Here is a 21,102-nt window from a genome sequence, read left to right as displayed (position 1 = left end):
GCTACGGTTGTATTCACCTTTTAAAAATAGCAGTTAGCTTTCAGAGAGGCGGGAGATGTTGGAAGCGATAAATCAGTACAATTTGAGAAGAAAAGCAGGGCCAACATGGCACGAGAATAATATTAATTACAATAGCAACAGGAATTATTTAGCTCCCTTTTGCACAGTGGTTGCACGACCCGTTTCCACACTGGTGCTCTTTAATTTTCTGTTGGGTCAGCAGAGTCATATCCATTGTTTAGATAAGGAGGCCAGACTCAGAGAGGGAGAGGGGCTGCCCCAAGGGCACACAGTGGCCAAGGCCAGAAAGTGCGTCCAAAGGGAGAAGCGGGGCCGAGGAGCCCACGCGGTGGCTGTGGTCTCTGGGTCGCTAGCACCAGCGCTTTCCCCAGACCTCCACCCAGGATGCAGGCACGGGCCCAGTCCAGTGGTGCCAGGGGCTGGGCCCGCGCTCTCCAGGGATAGTCAGGCCTCAGAAGGGCTCGGGAGGCGGCAGGAGGCGGGGGCTTGGAGGCGCGGCTCTGAGCTGGGGGCAGGGGCTGGATGCGGGAGAGGCCACCCACCCCGCCCACCCTAGGATCCCCTCCTTCGGCGAACAAGCGGTGCCCTTTCTCCTGTGCTGCTGCGGAGTCTGGGCGCTGGGGGGGCAGGGGGCGGGGGACATCCCGGAGGGGATCCCTCCCCCTCCCCCGGCCACCCGGCGCCCCCGCACCCACGTGAACGCACGGCCTGCGAAGATCCCCCAGCTGCACAGCGCGTTCCGGCTCCGCGCCGGTACCTCGGCCGTCTGATCCCTGCACTGTCCCTGGCGGATCCCCGCTGCCCGAGCCGGGCGCTTTGCGGGGCTCCGGCTCCTGCATTCGGACGCAGCGTACAGGCCGTGGCGCAGGCAGCCGTCTCCGCCGCTCCGGACACGGGTGAGTAGGGACACCGCAGCCCGGCACGCGCAGGGGCCCTGAGGCTTGAGGCAGGATCCCAGGTGGGTTTGGCTCACCCTGGGGTCAGGTGAGTGGGGCGCCACCTCTGGCCGCTCTTTGATTCAGCCAGCTCCTCATTGTCCATTAGAGTTGTTGCCGCCACTCACCTCCCGATAGCCCTGTTCGCTTCCTACCGTTAGGTACCTATCCCAGGGTCTCTCTGCCCATCTTCCTAGCCCCCCATTCCATTCCTTTATCTGTAGACTCCACTCCTGGGCAAGTTTCAACTCTGTGCCTGATGCCTCGACCCTTTCCAGTGTTCGGCCCCTTATCTATCAGAGGGTTTATCCCCCCAACTCGGACAGACATGGTTGTGACTGAGACTTTGCTCACCTCTGCAAGGCGTCTGGGTCCAAAGATGTGTGGGAAGTGGTGCTGATGTGTGCGTGTTTGCGACAATTTATGAGTGGGACTGCCTTCCCAAAGAACGAGGTGTGTGCTGCCCTGTCCCAGTGGCTAGGTTGTTGGGAGTGTCACCCCGTGCACCAAAGAACTGCGGGTTCTATCCCGGTCACGGTAGGTACCTAGGTTGCAGGTTGGACCCTTTGACCGGCTGGTGAGGGAGGCAGCCCATCAATGTTTCTCTCTCGCACCAGTGTTTCTCTCTCGCTCTCCCCCTTCCTCTGTCTCTAAATTAATAGAAACATATACTCTGGTGAGGATGTAAAAAAAAAAAAAGAAAGAAAGAAAGAGGTGTGTGTGGCTGAATATTGAAATGTGGGAATGAATTTGAGTGTCTGAAGTTTTTGGTCTTGTGTCCAAGTTGTGTGTGTGTGTGTGTGTGTGTGTGTGTGTGTGTGTAGGAATTGTTTGACTGTCACTGCAAGTCTTCAGTTTCATTTACAAAGGGCAGCTGTGTAGGGCTGCAAAGTTGTGTGTGGGGTTTGTGTTGGATGGTGTGCATGAATGTGGCAAGTGTGTGTGCATTTGTGTGTTTAGGAATTGTATGTCTAACGCTGCATGTGTGCTGTTGCATTTCTGAAGGTGTGCATAGGGCTATATGTCTGAACAGTTCTCCCTGTGTGAGTGTGTGCCTCTGTGTGGCTGTGTATGTTCCACCTGCACACAAGAGGAGCGTGTGTGATGTGTGTGATTTCCTTCCTCTGTTTCTTTCCCCTTCACTGACCCCTCCAGCTAGGCTAGCAGAGTGTTCAGATAAAATGTATGGAAAGCAACCTCGCTTTGTCCCCCATAGTTTGTTTTCTGCTTTAGAACATAAGAGGCTTCTTTTCCCTCCTTGTCTCAAAGGGCCTGCCAGCACATCTCATTTGAATCTGAAGGTTGGGAAAACCAGGTAGGAGACCAATCCTTGAATCTCTGCAGAGACTTGGGGGTGGGGTGTGTGTGCTAGAAAGGCCATTTCCTGAGCAGGACGCCTAAGAAAAAGGGTCAGGAGAATGCCTAGGAAAGACTAGAAAAGAGAGAACTCAGGGTGAGGGGAAAAGCCCCCGTGGGTCCAAGAGAGACTGAGAAAGGGCCAAGTGGAAGCCAGGATCCTGGGAAAAAAATTACAAGTCAAGTATTGCATAACAAGTGATGTAGATAGGACTGAGAAAAATTGATAGAAAGACGTCCTCCAGCTTCAGCATTTTTTTCTGTCCTGTAATGAGTCTGTTGGGTTTCCACTTTTTATGCACCACAATTGGCATCTATTCATGCTCACCAGGTGCTGTTCTAAGCATCACCTGAACTGGGCCATCTAATTCACATAGAAGTTGACCTTCTATGGGGTTTGAAATAAGAGCTCAGGTATTTTCTCCTATTATGTCAGGGGTCAGCAATTTTTTTCACTGAAGGGCCAGAGAAACTATTGCAGCCCGTATAATGTCTGTGCCAACAACTCTACTCAGCCATGATAGCACATAGGCAATACATAAGGAATGAGTGTGGCTGTCTTCCAATAAAACTTTATTTACAACAACAAGCAGTGGGCTGGATTTGGCCCCCAGACTATAGTTTGTCCATCCCTGCTTTATACCACACTACTTTTCGTAAGGAAGAGAAAGGAAAGGGACAAAACTAGCTCTGGAGTTGTTGTGACTAGTTTAGATCTCAGCTGAACAGTCCTGTGGGACCCATGGGCAGCTTCGAGCTACCACTCAGTGACTGGAAACATACATCCTAGAGGAAAGGGAGAAACTGCAAGTTTCCTGTGTTGTGTGTGGTCCCATGTCTGGGATTTTTTATAGCAAGGTGAGAAGCAGCATTGATGGATTCATTTGGAGCAGGACCCCAGCTGAGGTTTGGCACTGGGGACCTGGAACTTAGACCTAGAAAGTTGAGGCAGATGACTCATCCCTCAGATATGGGGAGAGCAAAGGAGGGTGGGAAAGAGTGACCTCAGAAAAGTAGCTGCTCAGCCAGTAGCAGGAAAAAAACAGAAAGTCCAGGGACCTACCTGCTGGTGGAACTGAGACTTCCAACAGACTCCCAGTTCTGGCCTGGATGAATTCAGGCAGTGGGGGTGGGGCAAGGCGAGGTATCCTAAGCTGTGGTCCCTCAGAGACTAGCTGGGCAAGGCCAAGTTCTTCTTACCTGTGCAGCAATCCCAGGCAAACCAAATACGCACAGAGTTCCACACAGGATACAGTATTTACTGCCTGCCTTTGACTTGGAGAGTTTTTTCTAACAGTGAGGTGAATCTGGTGTATTAGTCAGGAAACATCACACTCAAAAGGGGGGATTGAAAAGCATTTAAGATAAGGACTATTTACAAAGGTGTGACCAGGGTTAAGGGAAACCAGTATGGCTGGTGTATCATGAGTGGGGATTCTCAGGGAGGGAGCAGGAGAGGGACCCAAGGAGATTGATGGCTGTAACAGAATTACCACTTTTTAAAACTGGAATATATTTGACATGTAACATTGAGAAAATTTAAGGTGTACAGCATGTTGTTTTGATACACGTATATATTATAATATGGCCATTATTGTGAGGGTCACAACCTGTAGCGTCAAGAGATTCAAGAACACACAATGGGGAAAGGACAGTCTCTTCAACAAATGGTGTTGGGAAAATGAATAATCACATGCAGAATGATGAAACTGGACCCCAGTCTCACACAACTCACCAAAATTAACTCAAATTGGACCAAAGACTTAGACATAAGACCTGATGCCATAAAATAAAGTTCCTAGTAGAAAACAAAGGAAAGACTCTCCTTGATAAGGGGCAATGATTTTTGGACCTGACACCAAAAGCACTGGTAACAAAAACAAAAATCAACAAGTGGGACAACAGTCAGGCTTAAGAGCTTCTGCACAGCAAAAGAAGGAATTGTTAATAAAACAAAAAGGCAGCCTACAGATGGGAGAAAATTTTTGCAAACCATATATTGGAAAAGGGGTTCATATTCAAAATATATAAGGAGCTTATATAACTCAAATACAAATGCCCCCTCCTGATCTGATTAAAATGGGCAGAGAACCTGAATAGACATTTTTCCAAGGAAGACATCATGTGACCAACAGGTACAGAGGACTGTCTGATGGGAGCTGTGGCCTTAGGTAAAGGAACACAGCCCCAGCCAAGCAAGGGTGTGGCTGGGGAAACTGGGAGAATCCATGTTCCATCTCCCATCCACCACTCTCCTGTTGTCTTCCACCAGCCTGACTCAGAGGGTAGCTGGTGGGCAAGAGAGCCTGGGCAGTGTCATCTCTAGTGGTCAGCCTTTTACCTGGGAGTGAATCTAGATGACTAAGAGAATTCCCAGTACCCATGGAATAGGGGAACTGTCACATTTTTGCTGGGAGATCAGTATAGGCAAGGCTGCCTATCCTTCAGGAATTGGAGGCCCAGTGCCCAGGGCCCACAGAAATGTTTTCACTTCTTTTAAAATCAGGAGGAAGAATTAAACTTTCAAGTTTAAGAAAATGTTTTAATATATAATGAGGTGAAATTCACATAACAGAAAACCAGCCATTTCAAAGTGGCATTCAGTGGCATTCAGTACATTTGCAGTGTTGTAGAACCATTACCTCTGCCTAGTTCCAAGAGAATATATTCATCTTTATACCAATGAAGCTGTAAAATATAATTTTACTATATTTTTAATGGAGGAAGGAGTCCACAGAGGTAAAATTCCTCAGGCCCAATGAAAGTCATAATTGCTAAGCTACCCTATACATGTAAGGTGTTTAGTTGGAAAAAGAATAGGCAGGTGTTTATTTTTATATGCATTTTATTTAACATGTATTAAAAATAATTAGCATTTCAAATAATGACTTAAAGACCTAATGTATCTGAAGTTTCCATTTTAGATACATTTATTTAGAACATAAGTAAGATTATAAGGATATGGACAAATTTAAAGAGACACAAAAGCCTGAAGTTGGAGAAACAGTGCCTGGCACCCCAGAGAGACTCTGCAGGGAGCATCACATTTCCCTTCAAAAGTGGATCCTAAAGAGCCACTGGGGTCAAGGACTGTCACCATTTTCTTCTTCCTGTTGCTCGCCCAGGCACTTCGGCAGAGCAGCTGTGTTTATTGGGCACCCGCTGTTTGCCAGGCACTCGCTGGCTTTGACTTTGTTGTTGAAAGCCCACTTGTCAGCACATCAAGGCCAGACACCAAACCATATTAATTTGCAGGGGGTGGGGGTGGGGCTAGCCCCAAGGTACTATGTCCAGGGTTCTGCATGCAGTTGGCGCTCAGCAAAGCCTTGTTAGGTTGACTTGTGAGCTGGGGCAGTCCCCAATTGCTTGTGATGATCTTACAGAATTAAGGGAGGGCTGGAGTCAGGGAATGGCAAAAGAGCCTATTTATTACATTGTGGTCTCCTTTCCTGCCTCTCCTAGCCAAGCCGGGAAGCAATTCTGAGATCTTCACCCTTTCCAGTATGTGACCTATGATCCCCAGGCAGTGTTCTAGCTGTCCATCCCCAGGACATCTCGGCCATCCCAGCCAAAAGATGTCACCCCTCCCCTGCTGTCGGGATCCTCTCTGAGCTTCTCACCAGCTTCCTCTGTCGACCACCCCTCCGCCCACATCTGTCCTCTGTCCTGTCCCTCACCAGGCCTGGGCCCTTTGGCCCTCTGTCCCCAGCAGATAGACGATGAGTAGCCACGGCAACAGCCTTTTTCTGCGGGAAAGTGGCCAACGGCTGGGCAGGGTGGGCTGGCTGCAGCGGCTGCAGGAGAGCATGCAACAAAGAGCGCTACGCACGCGCCTGCGCCTGCAGACCATGACCCGTGAGCATGTGCTGCGCTTCCTGCGCAGGAACGCCTTCATCCTGCTGACCGTCAGCGCGGTGATCATAGGTGAGTGGGCTGGGAGGGCGGGAATGGCAGGAAAATTCCTTGCATGCACTCTCTTCATTCCACCAATTCATTCTCACCTGCACACATGCACGTGTCTTGTCCTACCAGCACCTCCCCCCCACCTCCCAGAGTAGGACACCCACGCAGTGCACACAATGTGATATGGATACGTATGCGTACATACACACATGTGCACACTATACAAACACACTTTCTGCTCATGAGCATGCAAACATGAACACATTATTTTTATGCATGCACAGAACTTACAGTTGCAAAGACATAAACTCACACAGTTGCACACGTACTGGAACTTACAAAGACACCCACACAAGCACATGCATTCCTCTGCACACATACTGGCACACTTATGAGCTTAAATAGACACACACTTGCATGTTTGAAAACTATATACATATAGTCACACCTATATACATACATGGGAAAACTGCGTGCATCTCATGTGCATGGATCCGCATAAACAATCACAGACACATGCAAGAAATAAGTGTCTGCTGTCACATGTGTGCAGACCTTTACATACAAATTTATACAGCATTAACATAGTAACATATAAATCCATACATTTCTACAATGTCCACACATGCACACACATAGAATATTTCTCTTTTTCTCTCACCCCCATCATAACACACCCTTCTTGGGGTGGATGGTCCCTATTTGGGGCTTAGTGACCCACTGCATGGATCTTTTTGGCCCTAGGGGTCAGCCTGGCCTTTGCCCTGCGCCCATACCAGCTCACCTACCGCCAGATCAAGTACTTTTCTTTCCCTGGAGAGCTTCTCATGAGGATGTTGCAAATGCTGGTGCTGCCGCTCATTGTCTCCAGCCTGGTCACAGGTGAGAGAGTCCAGGCTAGTGTTGGCCTCCAAGACCCACCCAGAGCCCAAGCTCAAACCTGGAGCCAACATGGTCCCAAGCATGGGACCATCTCCTCAACTCAGGACCTCAAACACAGAGCGTACACCTAGCCCAGAGTCCATGGCCAAAGCCCAGATCCTGACCAGACCCAGGTTCCAGACCCCGTATGACCTACACCATTATCGCAGTAATTTTCCTATCCTTTCCACTGAAGATGAAATACTAGCCTGCCAGGAACTTAGTGAAAGGAAAGCTGTGGTGGGGAAGCCAGTGAAGGTAGCTGGGATATGGCATGGATGATCAGGGAGTAACGTGGATGAAGGTGTTTGAAATGGAGGTGGGTTGAGGTGGGATAGAAGCATGGATGGACTATGCAGGGGTCAGCACACTTTTCTGTAAAGGGCCAGATAGTAAATATTTCCACTTTAGAGGCCATAGGGTCTCCTTTGTGACTCCTCAGTTCTGCCAGATGCAGATTAATATGTAAACAAAGGGTGTGGTTATGTTCCAATAAATTTTATTTACAAAAGCAAGCAAGATTTGGCCCCTGAGTGCTTGATTGCTGATATCTATATTTTGAGATAGGCATGAAGATAAAGGCATGAAAGAATGCTTTCTTGGGTTGGGTTTCCTGAAAGCAGGGCCTGAGATAGGGATAATTGCACAATCAATTTCTTGAGTACAGCTCTGAAAAGAAACCTGTGAGGAAGTGAGAAGAGCAGGTTGGGTGGGGAAAAAAGCTAAGCAGAAATGTGGGTTCTGAAGAAGACTGGCCTATTGGCCTGATCCCATGTGGAGCTCTGGAGCATGAGCCACACCATTGAATCGTTCTTCCTAACTCTGATCCTATTGGAGTCAAAGGAGCTGGATTTTTGAATCCTTGTACCAGTCAGTCACTGGCTGTAGGTCTCCCATGGGGCCTTTCTGGATCAGGCAGTTCCTGTTTTTGCTGAGCGCAGTTCTCAGGGGAAGGGGACAGCATGAACTGTTAGCAGCCAACACACTCTGCAGCTGAAGGATAGGTGTATAAGCCTGGTAAAAGGTGTCTGGACAGGACATCAAAAGCATCCACTACAGATAGTGTACAGTGAGCTGAGTGGAAGGGAGGTGTCATTATGGGATGAATGGTGGGATGAAGAATGGAACAAAAGTGAGGTTATAGTACAAATTAGGTGTAAATGAAGGACGGGAAGGGTTTGAAAAAGTTGCCTTGAGGTAAAGGGAAACTTGGTGAAGTAGTGGTTGGGACATAGGATGGAGTGGAAGATGTAGATGGAAAATAGAATGGAGTTGAAGAATAATGATAGGGGTCAAGGGTGAAGTTGTTGAGCTGGTGATGTGGGGAGGGAGGAGTGGATGGATGGGAAAGTGGGTGGTGGGGTGTGGATGGAGATGCTTGTGGCTGCACCACCTGTCCTCCAGGTATGGCATCCCTGGATAACAAGGCGACAGGGCGGATGGGGATGCGGGCAGCTGTGTACTACATGGTGACTACAGTCATCGCAGTCTTCATCGGCATCCTTATGGTCACCATCATCCATCCTGGGAAGGGCTCCAAGGAGGGGCTGCACCGTGAGGGCAGGATCGAGACCATCCCTACAGCTGATGCCTTCATGGACCTGGTCAGGTGACGTCCTTTCTAATTTTGATGGGAATTCTGGCCCTATGTGCAACAACCTATACTCAAGGAGAGAAAAAGGGGCAGGCTGATTCAACCTGGAAATGCAACACTCAAGTTGAGCCTAGCTTTATTGGTGTCCATTTTCTAGCTTGGAGCCTTGTGCAATTCCTCTGAGAGCAGTTGACTCTTAGGATAGGATATTTTTATCCTTAGCCTAGGAAAGCTATGTCTTGGGATAGGCGCAGGACAGATGACATTTGGTTTTCCCAAGATCTGTTGAAACAGCAAGATTTTCCAGCCAGATCATGGCTAGCCATAGTTCTACCCTAGCCACTGACTTGGGTGGGTGGGGGATTGGTGGAGTGCAGAAGCTGTCTGGTTTATTTTATTTTTTTTGAGGCTTCACTGACACATGTGTATGAATTGAAGTCCCTGCAGTGGCATAGGGTCCTACTAAAGGGTTCAGACAGACCTGGATTTGAGGTCCATCTGCACCTCGTGGCAGCTGGGTGTGGCTGGGTAACTTACATAAATATTTTGCTCTTTTTGTGTGTGTGTTTGTAAAATGGGGAGAGCAATAGCACTCAATTTTAGGATTATTTTAGTGTTTAAATCAGATCATATAGGTAAGGCACTTAGCTTACTTAGCCTGGACTAGAGTAAGTGTTCAAATGTTGGCTGCCATTATTGCTGTTGCCCTTGCTAGTATTAATACTATCATCATCCTAGGTGACTTTCCAACATCTAACCCCTTCCCTTCATCTGATGTTTTTTTGCAGAAATATGTTTCCACCCAACCTTGTGGAGGCCTGCTTCAAACAGGTCAGGCAGAAGTACACAGTTTGATCAAGGAGGCTTGGAGGGTGGGGGGAGCTTGCTGCTGAGTGAGTGGTCCAGGGGTAAAGGATGGGAAGAAGGGCCTGACAGAGCAATGGCCATTGGCATGATGTTCGAGGGAGGGTTAGAGAGAAGGTCGTTGGCCAAGGGCTTCCTGGGGATGGTATTAGAGGAGGAACCAAGGCTTATGACTGTAGATGGTTGAAAAAACAGTCTCCAAATCTGAGCATTGCCCAGGGAACTTGTGAAAAATGCAGACACTATACTCATTCTTCTATGTTTTTGTTGTTCACTCATTCTTCTATGTTTTTGTTGTTCACTCATTCATCTACTCATTCACTTACTCTTCCATGCATTGGTCAAATCACTAATTCAGATCTACTGAATAAGACTCTCCAGGGTGTGGAAACCAGGAATTGGTGTTTGAAAGACATTTCTCCAGGCGACTCTGATGTGTCCACTGAATCAAGTTTGGCCCCAATCTCTTCATATTTCAGTTCAAGACGCAGTACAGCACGAGGTTGGTAACCAGAACCGTGGTGAGGACAGAGAATGGATCTGAGCAGAGCGCCTCCATGCCTCCTCCATCTTCAGGGGAGAATGGAACCAGCCTCCTGGAAAATGTCACACGGGCCTTGGGCACCCTGCAGGAAGTGCTGACCTTCGAGGAGACTGTGCCTGTGTCTGGCTCAGCCAATGGCATCAATGCCCTGGGCCTTGTGGTCTTCTCTGTGGCCTTTGGGCTGGTCATCGGTGGCATGAAACACAAGGGCCGAGTCCTGCGGGACTTCTTCGACAGCCTCAATGAGGCTATTATGAGGCTGGTGGGCATCATTATCTGGTAAGTGTTGGACTGTGATAGGATGAGTGGTAATGGCACAAGGAAGGATGGAGCCAGGGATGGGAAGACAGGCAGTGGGGTAGCTGCTGAGGGGGTTATTGGGGCCAAAGTCATTTATATATGTATTGGTTAATTCACTCATTCATTCACTCATATACAGTGATCCCTCATTTATTGCGGGCACTGCATTCAAGACCCCCCGCGATAGCTGAAAATCTGCGAAGTAGGAACCTTACATTTATTTTAGTACTTACTGTATAGTACCGCAAAATCCTGCGATATAGCGAAAACTCCACGATAAATAATGAAATATAACATTTTTAAAAATCCCGCGATACAGTGAGGCCGCAATAAGTGAACCGTGATATAGAGAGGGACTACTGTACTCATTTGATCACTTATTTATTCATTCTTTTCTGCAATGACTTACTTACTCATTTACTTCCTTGCTCATCTATTCATTCACTCATTTATTATACTCATTTTTCCATGCATTGTTCATTCACTCCTTTGTTTGTCTGTGCATTCTACTCAGTATTCTATGGATTGGCCAACTCATCCATTCACTCATTTATTCATCTGTACTCATTCTTTCATGCATTGGTTCATTTGTTTTTCTCATTCACTTATTCATTCTTCTGTGCATTGGTTAATTCACTCATTCATACATTCATTCACTCATAAACTCACTCATGAGTTAAGCCATTCATTGATTAATTTATATACCCAGTCATTTATTCATTTGGACTAATCCATTGGCCTACTTATTCATCTCTGCATTTATTCACTTCCTCAGATATTTCCTGTGTTCATTCATCCATTTGCTTAACACACTCATTTGTTCACTCACCCCTTCATTTATGTCTCATTTGCTCATTTTCTTATGCACTTATGCACTCACTAATTATTCTTTAATTGATGCATGCATTCGTTCATTTTTAAAGTTCCTTCACACCTTCACTAATTTCTTCACTTATTTAGCAAACATTTTTCCAGATTGACTATCTTGAACTCTGGAATATGGAGATGCATTACTTCTTGCCCACAAGGAGCTCACAAAACCTTGGGGGAGACAGACACATACTAGATCAATATAATACAAGGGGGAAGGTTCTATAGTAAAAGGGCATTAAAAAGTGTGAACATGGAGAAGGGAGCCAGTGGAGGAATATGCAGTGGACTATGCCTGGGAAGGTGAGGAGAGAGCAATGGAGAAGGTCACCTATTAGCTGGACCTTGAGGGTGAGTAGTAATCCAGCAGGAAGGAAGGAGGGGAGAGGCACTTCAAGCAGAGGAAAGAGAACCATGCAAAGCTCCTGAGTTGTTTGGAGCATGGTGAGGAGTTCAGGAAGGTGGGAGCATAGGATAACTTGGGAGTGGTGGTGGAAGATGTTAACAAGACTGGTTCCAAATTGAGGAAGACTTTGTACATTATCCCAAATAATTTGAAAGTTGTGTAGAGGGCTAGAGGCCAAGTTATGAGCTTAGAAAAGCAGCTGAGGGAAAAGGGGGGGGGGAGCTTATCAAGGATAAGCAAGAAGATTGACAAGGGGTATTGAAGGCTCAACTGAATTGGGAACCCTGAGTTTATAGTGGTATCATTGGCATGGTTAGTGCAAATACCCATATGTGCCAAGGGGCTGAATATAGAAGGAGAGAAGTCATATGCAATTGACTCAGGGTTGAGGAATTTTACAGAGGATGAGCTGGAAGGATGGAAGCGAGAGAGTTGGGAAAGGGGTGTACAGCGTAATCACAGAGGTAGTTGAAGACTTGGAGATAAATCAACAACCACTGACCAGGGCTAACCCTAAGCCCAGTTTGGGGAACCCTGTGTCTGGAAAAGATGCCACATCCTCATTCCCACAGACTTAGTTTGAGTTTCATCCTTTCTGACCCACGCTATTGCATCAACTTCCCCTGATGTCCCAGTCTCCTCCAGTACATCCCCCAAGACAGTGACCAAGCACAGACTTCAGTTTCTAAAGAGAGAGGAATAACAATTGAAGCCCAGTGATGGGTGAATGATGGCATCGCTGGCAGAAACTCACAAGACTAAGCAGTGGGCTGGTTTGTGGGGAAAGCAGGTGAACCCTTGAAAAGCTCGTTTATTCTGTCTCCTCCAGCCTCCTTTTTACTCACTGCTCCAGCCACACTGGTCTTCTTTCTGCTCCTCCAATATGCCCAGTTCACGCTCATCTCAGGATCTTTGACCTGTGCCCACAGTCTTCCCCTCAGAGACATATGATTCCTTCTCAGCACTCAGGGCTCAGCTTAAATGTCACCTTTTCAGAGAAGCCCTTTCTGACCACTCACATGTAAGCAGCTCCCCTCAATGACTCTTTTGCAGTGATCACCACCTGAAGCTTTTAATTACATGTTTCTATGTGAATGTAAGCGCCACGAGGGCAGGGACCATGTGGTGGAACATAGTAGATGTTCAGTAGATATTTGTTGAGTGAATGAATAAATAAATAGATGATTGATAACATAGGTTGCTTGAGATGTCTGTGGGAAATCCAGGTAACGTAGGGCTGATAAATGAGTGAGAATATGCACTTGTAAGAAAGAGAATAGGGGCACAAAAGTGGCAAATGTAGAACAAAGAGTTGGGGGCAGTGAATAAGGAGAGTCAGAGGACCAGAGCTAGGGGTTTCCTGGGCAATGTCTAGGGAAAGAGACCTGAAGACAGTAATTTTGGGAGGACTTGAATGTGGGTGTGGATGAAGGAGAGACCTTACAAGATTTCATGCCCTGGAGTTGTAGGAACTTTTCTACTGCCTGGGGTTGAGCTGTGGGTGAGCGGGGAGAGGAGGTGGTATATGTTTGTGGGTCCTGGCCCCATTTGTTAATGTGTGGGGAAGGTCTGAGGTGAAGTAGGGGGCTGCCTGGCTCTAGGGTCTTATATAGGCAAAGCCTTGGGGATGCTGACTCCGGGCTTATAGTGGAAGTCACAAGGAAGCCCTGACAGGTGTCTGGTTTGGCCCAGGTATGCACCTGTGGGCATCCTGTTCCTGATTGCTGGGAAGATCCTAGAGATGGAAGACATGGCCGTTCTAGGGGGTCAGTTGGGCATGTACACCCTGACTGTAATCGTGGGCTTGTTTCTCCATGCCGGTGTTGTCCTGCCCCTGATCTACTTCCTCATCACGCATCGGAACCCCTTCCCCTTCATCGGGGGCATGCTGCAGGCTCTCATTACTGCCATGGGCACATCTTCCAGGTATGACCTTGTCACCCACCACTGGTACCCTTCCTGGTTTCATTCTTCATCTTTCACAAGCTCTTCTGGGATACTTGCCCTCCCCCAACTATAGAACCTCCCCGGAGTTACTCAGTAATGTCAGGGGTTCCTGAAATTGGCTCTTCTGGGCACTGATCTTTGTCCTGGCTGACTCTCCTGACCCTCTTTTCTCCTTTCCCATGTCTCTATTTTATGTGGAGGAGAACTAGCTACCATTTTTGAGGTTAGGATGAGGGTTCCAACATGCCCCATGTTCTCAGTCATTTTCTGATTCAGAGGGTCTCACTCTCTTTGAGGTGGTGTCTGGAAGCTCTCTTAGTTTCCTTCTCCTTTTGGGGGGTTTTCATGTGGTTAATAAAGAGCTCCCCTTTGCCCCATCCAAATATCATTGTTTAAATTGCCCATAACAGTGCTGATTGGAGAATGTGTCTTTTGATCTGTGGCCAGGTAGGATTGATGCCACTATACCGCAGAATTAAACCTCCCTGGTCACCACAGGGCTGGACACCCTCTCTGTGGGTTCAGGTTTCTCACTGCATGACATAAAGCTGATCAGACAGAGCCCATGTTTTGTTTTGTGGACAAGCTGATCCCAAATAAGGTGCCCACTTTTTTGATGAAACTCACCAATCAGTTAAGTCACTGCTGCTCCTCTGGGGGTGGGAGAATGGGGAGAGAGACTAAGAGTGTCAATGTGGCTGAGGTCACTCCCTGACCAAACAGGGGAATGAGGAACAGTGGTCTTCTGAAATAACCCTCTCAGCCCCGAGAGGAGGGAAGTCAGCAGACACCTAGTGCTCTCCTTTCTGGGGGTGGATACAAAGAGTGAACTAGTGGCATGAACAAGTGTAGTCATTAGCCTTAAGTTATTGGTTTTATGGGGACAAGGGACCTTCAGCCTGGGGGACACCGTTGCTGTGTGCTCCGTGTGTTGTGAGGAGTCCCTCTTTCTCATGCATTTATCAGCCTCTGAAATGTTAGACACCTACCCTCTGCCCCTGGCTCGGGCTCCCATCTGACCACCCAATGTTCTCGAGGGGAACCCTCCTTTGGCCCATTGCTGCACCAGCCCTGCACTACCACGCCCTGCTCTCAGCCCCTGGGGCTCTCTTTCCCAGCTCAGCAACACTGCCTATTACCTTCCGCTGCCTGGAGGAGGGCCTGGGTGTGGACCGCCGCATCACCAGGTTCGTGCTGCCTGTGGGGGCCACTGTCAACATGGACGGCACTGCCCTCTATGAGGCCCTGGCTGCTATCTTCATTGCTCAAGTCAACAACTATGAGCTCAACCTGGGCCAGATCACAACTATCAGGTGCGATGGTCTTGGTGGGACCTGCCAGCAGGTGAGACCTAAGAAATCATTAGCTTGTCTGGGGAGGGGGCAACCTCAGCTCAAGGTCAAGGGGAGCCTTGGATATTAGAAGGGAGTTGTGGGCAGAGGCCAGTGACCCAGGTCAGATGAGGCCCAAGGTAAAACTTTGCACCCTGAGGCTGTCGGAAGCTGGCAGGGTATTCCAGTCAAATCTCCCCTATTATGGGAGATTTCTTTGTCCAGTATTTTCCAAAGTATGGCTGGTGCATCCTAATCACTTGAGGTTTTGTTATAAACAGGGATTCTGGGCCCCCTCACCCAGAGGTTCTAACTTAGTCATTATAAAACTAACAGCAAATGTTATCAGCTCCTTTGGGCCTCTGCTCTAATTGCACCTTTTCAGGGAAGCATTCCCTGAATACCTTATTTAAAATTGTGCCTTTGGGCTTTCTTAGGCTGAACAATTTCTCCATAGCGCCACCTGCCTTAGTATATGTTTTACTTATTCATCTTGCTTCTTGCCTGCCTCCTCCCTAGATTGTAAGCTCAGTTTGGGCAGGGATTTTCTTCTATGGGAATTTCTATTAGGTGTCGAGCACATGGCAGATGCTCAATGAATATGAGTTGAGAGAGTTAATTTATTGAAGGCTCTCTAAAGTCTTGTGCCCATTTGCTTGATCCTCACAACACCTGCTGAGATGGGTAACATTATTTTTTTGAAGATAAAGAAATGCAAATTAAGGCAGGTTAAACTGCTTGCCCAGGATCACATAGTGGGAACCAGGAGTCTGATAAGTGCAGAGCGTAGGGTGCAAGGGGGGATGGATGGGTGGGAGGGAGGAAGAAGCATGCACTCAAGGAAGCTGGGTTAGGAAGCAGAGGTATATATGTGGGCAGTGGTTTGAGATTCTCTTGCCCAAAGGAAGGGTCTAAGTCAATAGACCCTGCCTTCTTCTGTCCCACACTCAGCAACCCCATGCTGCCTTCACAGGGTTGCAGAGGAAGTACCTGGAGCTTATGGGGCAGGGATTTTCTATTTCCTGTGGCCCCTATAACAGGTCTGATAGTATTCAATAGTAGGGAATAGCCTCTTGTTTTATCAGTCAGCAAATAATTATTGTAGCAGTTCTGACTTGGTTCCAGGAGCTTGGAATATGGCTGTGAGCAATACACGCATGGTTCTGCCCTGGGTCTTTTGGAAATCAGATAACACATCTGACTCAGGGTCCTGGGAAGGTGTCATTGAGGATTTTCATCCTGGCTTGAGCTTCTGGCAGGAAGGACTCTGCATGGACTCCCAGGTCAGGCTGGCTGGAATGTGCCAGACACAGTTCTCCAAGGCTCTGCTCTTATTCAGGGATTCTTTTTGGAGGAAGAGGACACTCTGTGGAACTCTTGTGTTGAAAGAGGCCCAAAGGCCAGTTTCTTGGCTGGTTGGGAATTCCTACTTTATACCTGATATGAACTTAACCCAAAGAAGTTGGAGTTGGCTTCTTGGATCCAGCTGGAATTAGCTCATCCCATTGAGAGTATGCTCTGTGCCTCCCAAGGGCATACACATGCCAGGGCTGGTGTCTAGGGGAAATAGATAGTCTCTCTTACTTAAGATAATGGTAATAATGGCCCTTCTTGAAGCCCCATTCATGAAGCACTGTGCTCTTTTACTGCTCACAATAAGCCCCCAAGGTAGGTAGATGTCTCCCATTCTTCAAATGAGGAACTAGGGGCTCTGAGTTTATGTAAAATGCCATATGGCTAATGAATGGAGCCTGCTGGACCCCAAAGTCCATTTTCTGTTCCCCAACCCCAGTGTTTGCTCAATCACTGTTACGATAGGGCATCATCTGGGCTAAGTGTCCTGAGTGGCTCCATGTTCATAATTACAAAATTTGGGAAAGGTCTTCAGAGGCTGCCAGGAAAAGGAGTGTCCACTTCAGGGTACTAATGTCTTTCCTGGTAAGCTCGGTGGCTTTAAAAACTTCTTAGCACACCATGCCAGGCAATTATAGTTCATGCAGGAGCCAAAATCTAGCTTACTCCTGATCCAGTTGGACCTGTACTTGAGGTTGGACCACTATCTCTTTCATTTTCCGTGGGTTCTATCTTTCAGTTTTTCAAAACCATATATAATTTTTTATTTGCTTAGTATCAATTTCTTCTTTTGGTTCTAAACTTGGCCCCTCTTCCAGAGTTCCATCCCTGGCAGCTGGACCTGGCTGTACCAACCTACTTACTTCCACTGTATGTGCACACAAGGGCCTCAATCTCCTGGTTCATGGTGCTGCCCAGGGTAACTCTTCTGCCCTCTTCCAGCTCACAAGGTGGCTTAGTTAAATACCTACTCTTGTGCCTACAATATGATTTGTCTAAATGTTCAAACATCCATTGTAGATGGACTTCCAACCAGATTCCGGCAAAGAAGACCTATCTGCACTGGCATGTTAGATTTGCTTTTATTTGGAGGATTTAATTTAAGATGCCCTGGGGAACTGAATCCTTCCCTTCTGTGCACCTTCCTCACTCTCTTTCTCATTTCTCCCTTTCCTCCTCCTGCCTCCCTGCGTTCTCTCTCCATTTGCAGTATCACAGCGACAGCAGCCAGTGTTGGGGCTGCTGGCATTCCCCAGGCAGGTCTGGTCACCATGGTCATTGTGCTCACATCAGTCGGCCTGCCCACGGAAGACATCACGCTGATCATAGCTGTGGACTGGTTCCTGTGAGTGTCCTCTAGCCCCTGCTCCTATCTCTCCTCAGCCCCTGCTTTCCCTTCAGGACCCCCAACCTGTGGGCTCTCATTCCAGCAAGGACAGTTCTAGAATTTTAGAGTAAAAGAGGGCCTTGAAAAATGCTCCAGATCATGACCAGTGAACCCCAACTTCCATAGAATTAACTTTGGGAAGTAGGGCAGAGAGGAGACAAGTGATGGAGGCTTTACCCATTAACCAGAAAGGCCTCCCTTATACCTGTTTTATGTAAAAGTCACAAAAAGATGATATAGGGGACAGAGCTGGCTTGCAAATATATATTTTGAAAGTCTTCAACTTTGAAACAGGAAGTTTAGCCCTGGCTGGTGTGGTGTAGTTGGTTGGATCATCATTCTATACACCAAAAGGTTGGGGGTTCAATTCCTGGTCATAGCATGTACCTAGGTTGCAAGTTTGGTCCCCAATTGGTGCAGATACAGGAAGCAGCTGATCGATGCTTCTCCCTCACATTGATCTCTCTCTCTCTCTCTCTCTCTCTCTCTCTCTCTCTCTCTCTAAAATCAATAAACATAATTTAAATTAAAAAATTAAAAAATAATAAAATGAGTCTGGACTTCCTCATTCTGTATGTTGTTCATCTCACAACCCCTAATTTTCTATATTGGATATTTACATCCTTTAAAACTTTGCATTGCTGACATCAAATGTAAGCATATAGAGCTGGTCCATTCTACATCTGTTAGGAGGAGAAACTGAGGGCAGAAAGAGGAGGGGACCCACTGGGTCAGGGATTGGACTAGAATGTGAACCCCCAATTCTCAGACATGGGAAACCCCCTCAGCTCCATCCTCTCCCATGTGGTGCTCTTCAAGCCCTGGTTAGTGGAGGTTAATGGTTGACTTTCTTTCCTCTCCCTTTTCCAGTGACCGACTTCGCACAATGACCAACGTGCTGGGGGACTCCATCGGAGCAGCCGTCATTGAGCATCTGTCTCAGCGGGAGCTGGAGTTGCAGGAAGCTGAGCTCACCCTCCCCAGCCTGGGAAAGCCCTACAAGTCACTCATGGCACAAGAGAAGGGGGCATCCAGGGGACGGGGTGGCAATGAGAGTGCTATGTGAGGGGTGTCCAGGGAAAGACCCACTGCCCGAATGACTGCACTGAACACATGTTCTGTCCTGTGTGGTTGGGGAAATGGAGATAAAGGAGCAGTAATGAAAGGATGGCCACGGTCTTCGTTTCTCTCTGGGCCTATGCTGAGAACTTGGGGTGGGGTGGGGCGCAGCGGTAAGGCAGTGTGGAAATATTTAACCTGGGCTTATGGGTACAGGAAGCTTAAGGTTCAACAAGGTGAGGGCTCATCTCCTGGTCCTTATTCTCTGAAGGAGCAGTGTAAATGAAGGAAGTAAAAGGAGAACCACTATTTCTCATAATCAAACAATAATTATGGCCTCTGTGTTGGGAGGTCTCCAAGACCACCTTCAGGTTCATGATTGGCTAGAAGGACTCACAGAACCCAGAAAAACTGTGGTGCTCACATTTATGATTTATTGCAGTGAAAGGACACAGATTAAAATCAAAGGCAAGAAGCACATGGGGCAGGGTCCAGGGGACATCAGATGTGAGCTTCCAATCGTCCCTTCTTAGTAGAATTGCATGGCTGGCACTTAATGCTCCCACTGACCACACACGACAATACGTGAAGCATTGCCAGTTAGGGAATCACACCTGAACCGTGGGGTCCAGGGCTTTTACTGGGGGCTGGTTGTGTAGCCATAGAGTGCCTGCTGACCTTGATTACTTATTCTTCAGTGTCCCCAGAGGTCAGACTAATACAGTACTGCCCAGGGCCCCAGCAAACAAAAAAAAATGTCATTCACTATAACTTACACTGTCAGCATAGGTTACCTGGCATGGCTCCAGACCTCAAGTATACTGATACTTTTATCAGGCAAGATATCCCAAGGGTTTAACAATCACTTTTCAGGAACCAATCAGGTACAGTCCTTTCTTTGGGGTATGCAGCCTTTGAGCACCCCTAGCCCTCTGGATAGAGGAAGAAACTTCTAATGGCAAAGAGCAGCTGCAACTTGTAGCCCCGACTCTTGACTCCTGATACCAATTGGCCCAGACACCCCGCCCTCATGCCAGTCTCAGGAGGCCCTGTGTCTCCTTACCATACAAGGGTGGACATTGGTCTCAGCATTATTTTCCTGCAGTGTAGTGAACCAGGTGGTACATTAAATGGGACCTTAATAAAGGCTTGGGGAAAACACAAATAAACAGAGAGTAACATGCTTCTAGCTATCATGTAACTCAACTCCATGACCCCTTTGTCCAGGAAACATGACATTAATATTTTTCTAAGTCAAATTAAGCTTCACTTGAGCCCCTACACCTCCCAAAGACAAGGAACGTTTAGGCACCTCCTGCCCCATTCTTTAGGATCCTAAGAGAGCCATGGAGCATAAACAATTGAGAGAACTTGGAAGAGGGCTCTAGAACTCTTTATTTGTGGTTACCATGGAGACATTTATGGCCAGAGACTAGAAATAATCCATGCAAAGGCAAGAGCCTCCTCTGTTTATTGTTAACAAAAGTCCCCAATCTAAAGTACGAAAAAAGGAGAGACTTTAATCGGGTGAACAGTTTGCAAACTGGGGAGACACAGCCTCTCCTGGAAATTGAAAGTGTGCTCTGCTGAGACAAAGGGAGTCTGTCTTTTATATAGAAAGTTCCTGCCCTGGTTTCTGGTCCATTTTTATGTGAATGAGGAATCCAAGTGTGCACAATCTGATGGGTTCAAATAGCACTATCCTGATAGTGAAGCATCACATGTTCTGATTGGTCATTATGAAGCTGCTCTTATTGGTTAGTATAGATGCAAATGAGCCCTGACTGGTGTGGCTCAGGTGGCTGGGCATCGTATTGCACACCAAAAGTTTGCCAGTTCAATTCCTGGTCAGGACAGATGTCTGGGTTGTGGGTTTGCCCTGGTTGGGGCACATGTGAGAGGCAACCAATCAATGTTTCTCTCTCACATCAATGTTTCTCTCCCTCTCTTTCTCCCTCCCTCCCCTATCTCTAAAAATAAATAAATAAAATCTTAGATGCCAATGAGGATATAACTGTGCAGTTCCAAGATGGGGCAGGCCTCAGCCCATTGATTGAAAGAAGATACCAGGAACTCCCTCATAAAGGATGATTCAAATGGCAGTAACACAGTAGGGAAGGCTGGCAGCTCAGTCTGTGGCTTTTCCCTGAAATGCAGAATGCACAAGAGGCCTCTGTCAGCAATGGCTGTAGACTCTGGTTATGAATCTGTGCCCAGTTAACATTGTAAAACATCCTACTCTGCATTTGATCCTCAGAAACTTTGCCTGGGATCTCAGTTGCAAACCAGAATTTCAGCCTCTGGCCTCTCC

The 21,102-nt window shown here is 47.5% G+C and overlaps 1 protein-coding gene across 4 annotated transcripts; it reads left to right on the top strand.

Annotated features, from left to right (window-relative positions):
- The first annotated feature begins 586 nt into the window (after positions 1-586).
- Positions 587-18,900, top strand: SLC1A6 (solute carrier family 1 member 6). 4 transcript variants are annotated; one of them, XM_090289801.1, is made up of 10 exons: positions 587-917; positions 6,025-6,236; positions 6,960-7,097; positions 8,541-8,745; positions 9,519-9,561; positions 10,074-10,417; positions 13,407-13,640; positions 14,780-15,005; positions 17,556-17,690; positions 18,603-18,666. In XM_090289801.1, exons 2-10 carry the CDS (start codon positions 6,032-6,034, stop codon positions 18,603-18,605), a joined length of 1,533 nt encoding a protein of 510 aa, XP_090145927.1. In that variant the 5' UTR covers positions 587-917; positions 6,025-6,031; the 3' UTR covers positions 18,606-18,666. The 4 variants fall into 4 exon arrangements, with proteins under 4 accessions (XP_090145927.1, XP_090145928.1, XP_090145926.1 ...); XM_090289800.1 differs by having other exon boundaries at positions 661-917; positions 5,993-6,236; positions 14,780-14,974; positions 18,603-18,900; XM_090289799.1 differs by having other exon boundaries at positions 662-917; positions 14,780-14,974; positions 18,603-18,900.
- The last annotated feature ends 2,202 nt before the right edge of the window (positions 18,901-21,102 follow it).

This window comes from Furipterus horrens, unplaced genomic scaffold (genome assembly GCF_987537825.1).
Source record: "Furipterus horrens unplaced genomic scaffold, mFurHor1.1.pri manual_scaffold_10, whole genome shotgun sequence".
NCBI classification, from domain to species: Eukaryota; Metazoa; Chordata; class Mammalia; order Chiroptera; family Furipteridae; genus Furipterus; species Furipterus horrens.
This window is presented reverse-complemented; position numbering and strand designations above follow the sequence as displayed.

Excerpts from the sequence above, each read along its gene's own strand:
- SLC1A6 (XM_090289800.1), top strand. The coding sequence starts at position 6,032 with ATGAGTAGCCACGGCAACAGCCTTTTTCTGCGGGAAAGTGGCCAACGG. Across the intron at positions 13,641-14,779 it reads GCCATGGGCACATCTTCCAG|CTCAGCAACACTGCCTATTA; the intron begins GTATGACCTTGT and ends TCTCTTTCCCAG. Across the intron at positions 14,975-17,555 it reads GGCCAGATCACAACTATCAG|TATCACAGCGACAGCAGCCA; the intron begins GTGCGATGGTCT and ends CTCCATTTGCAG.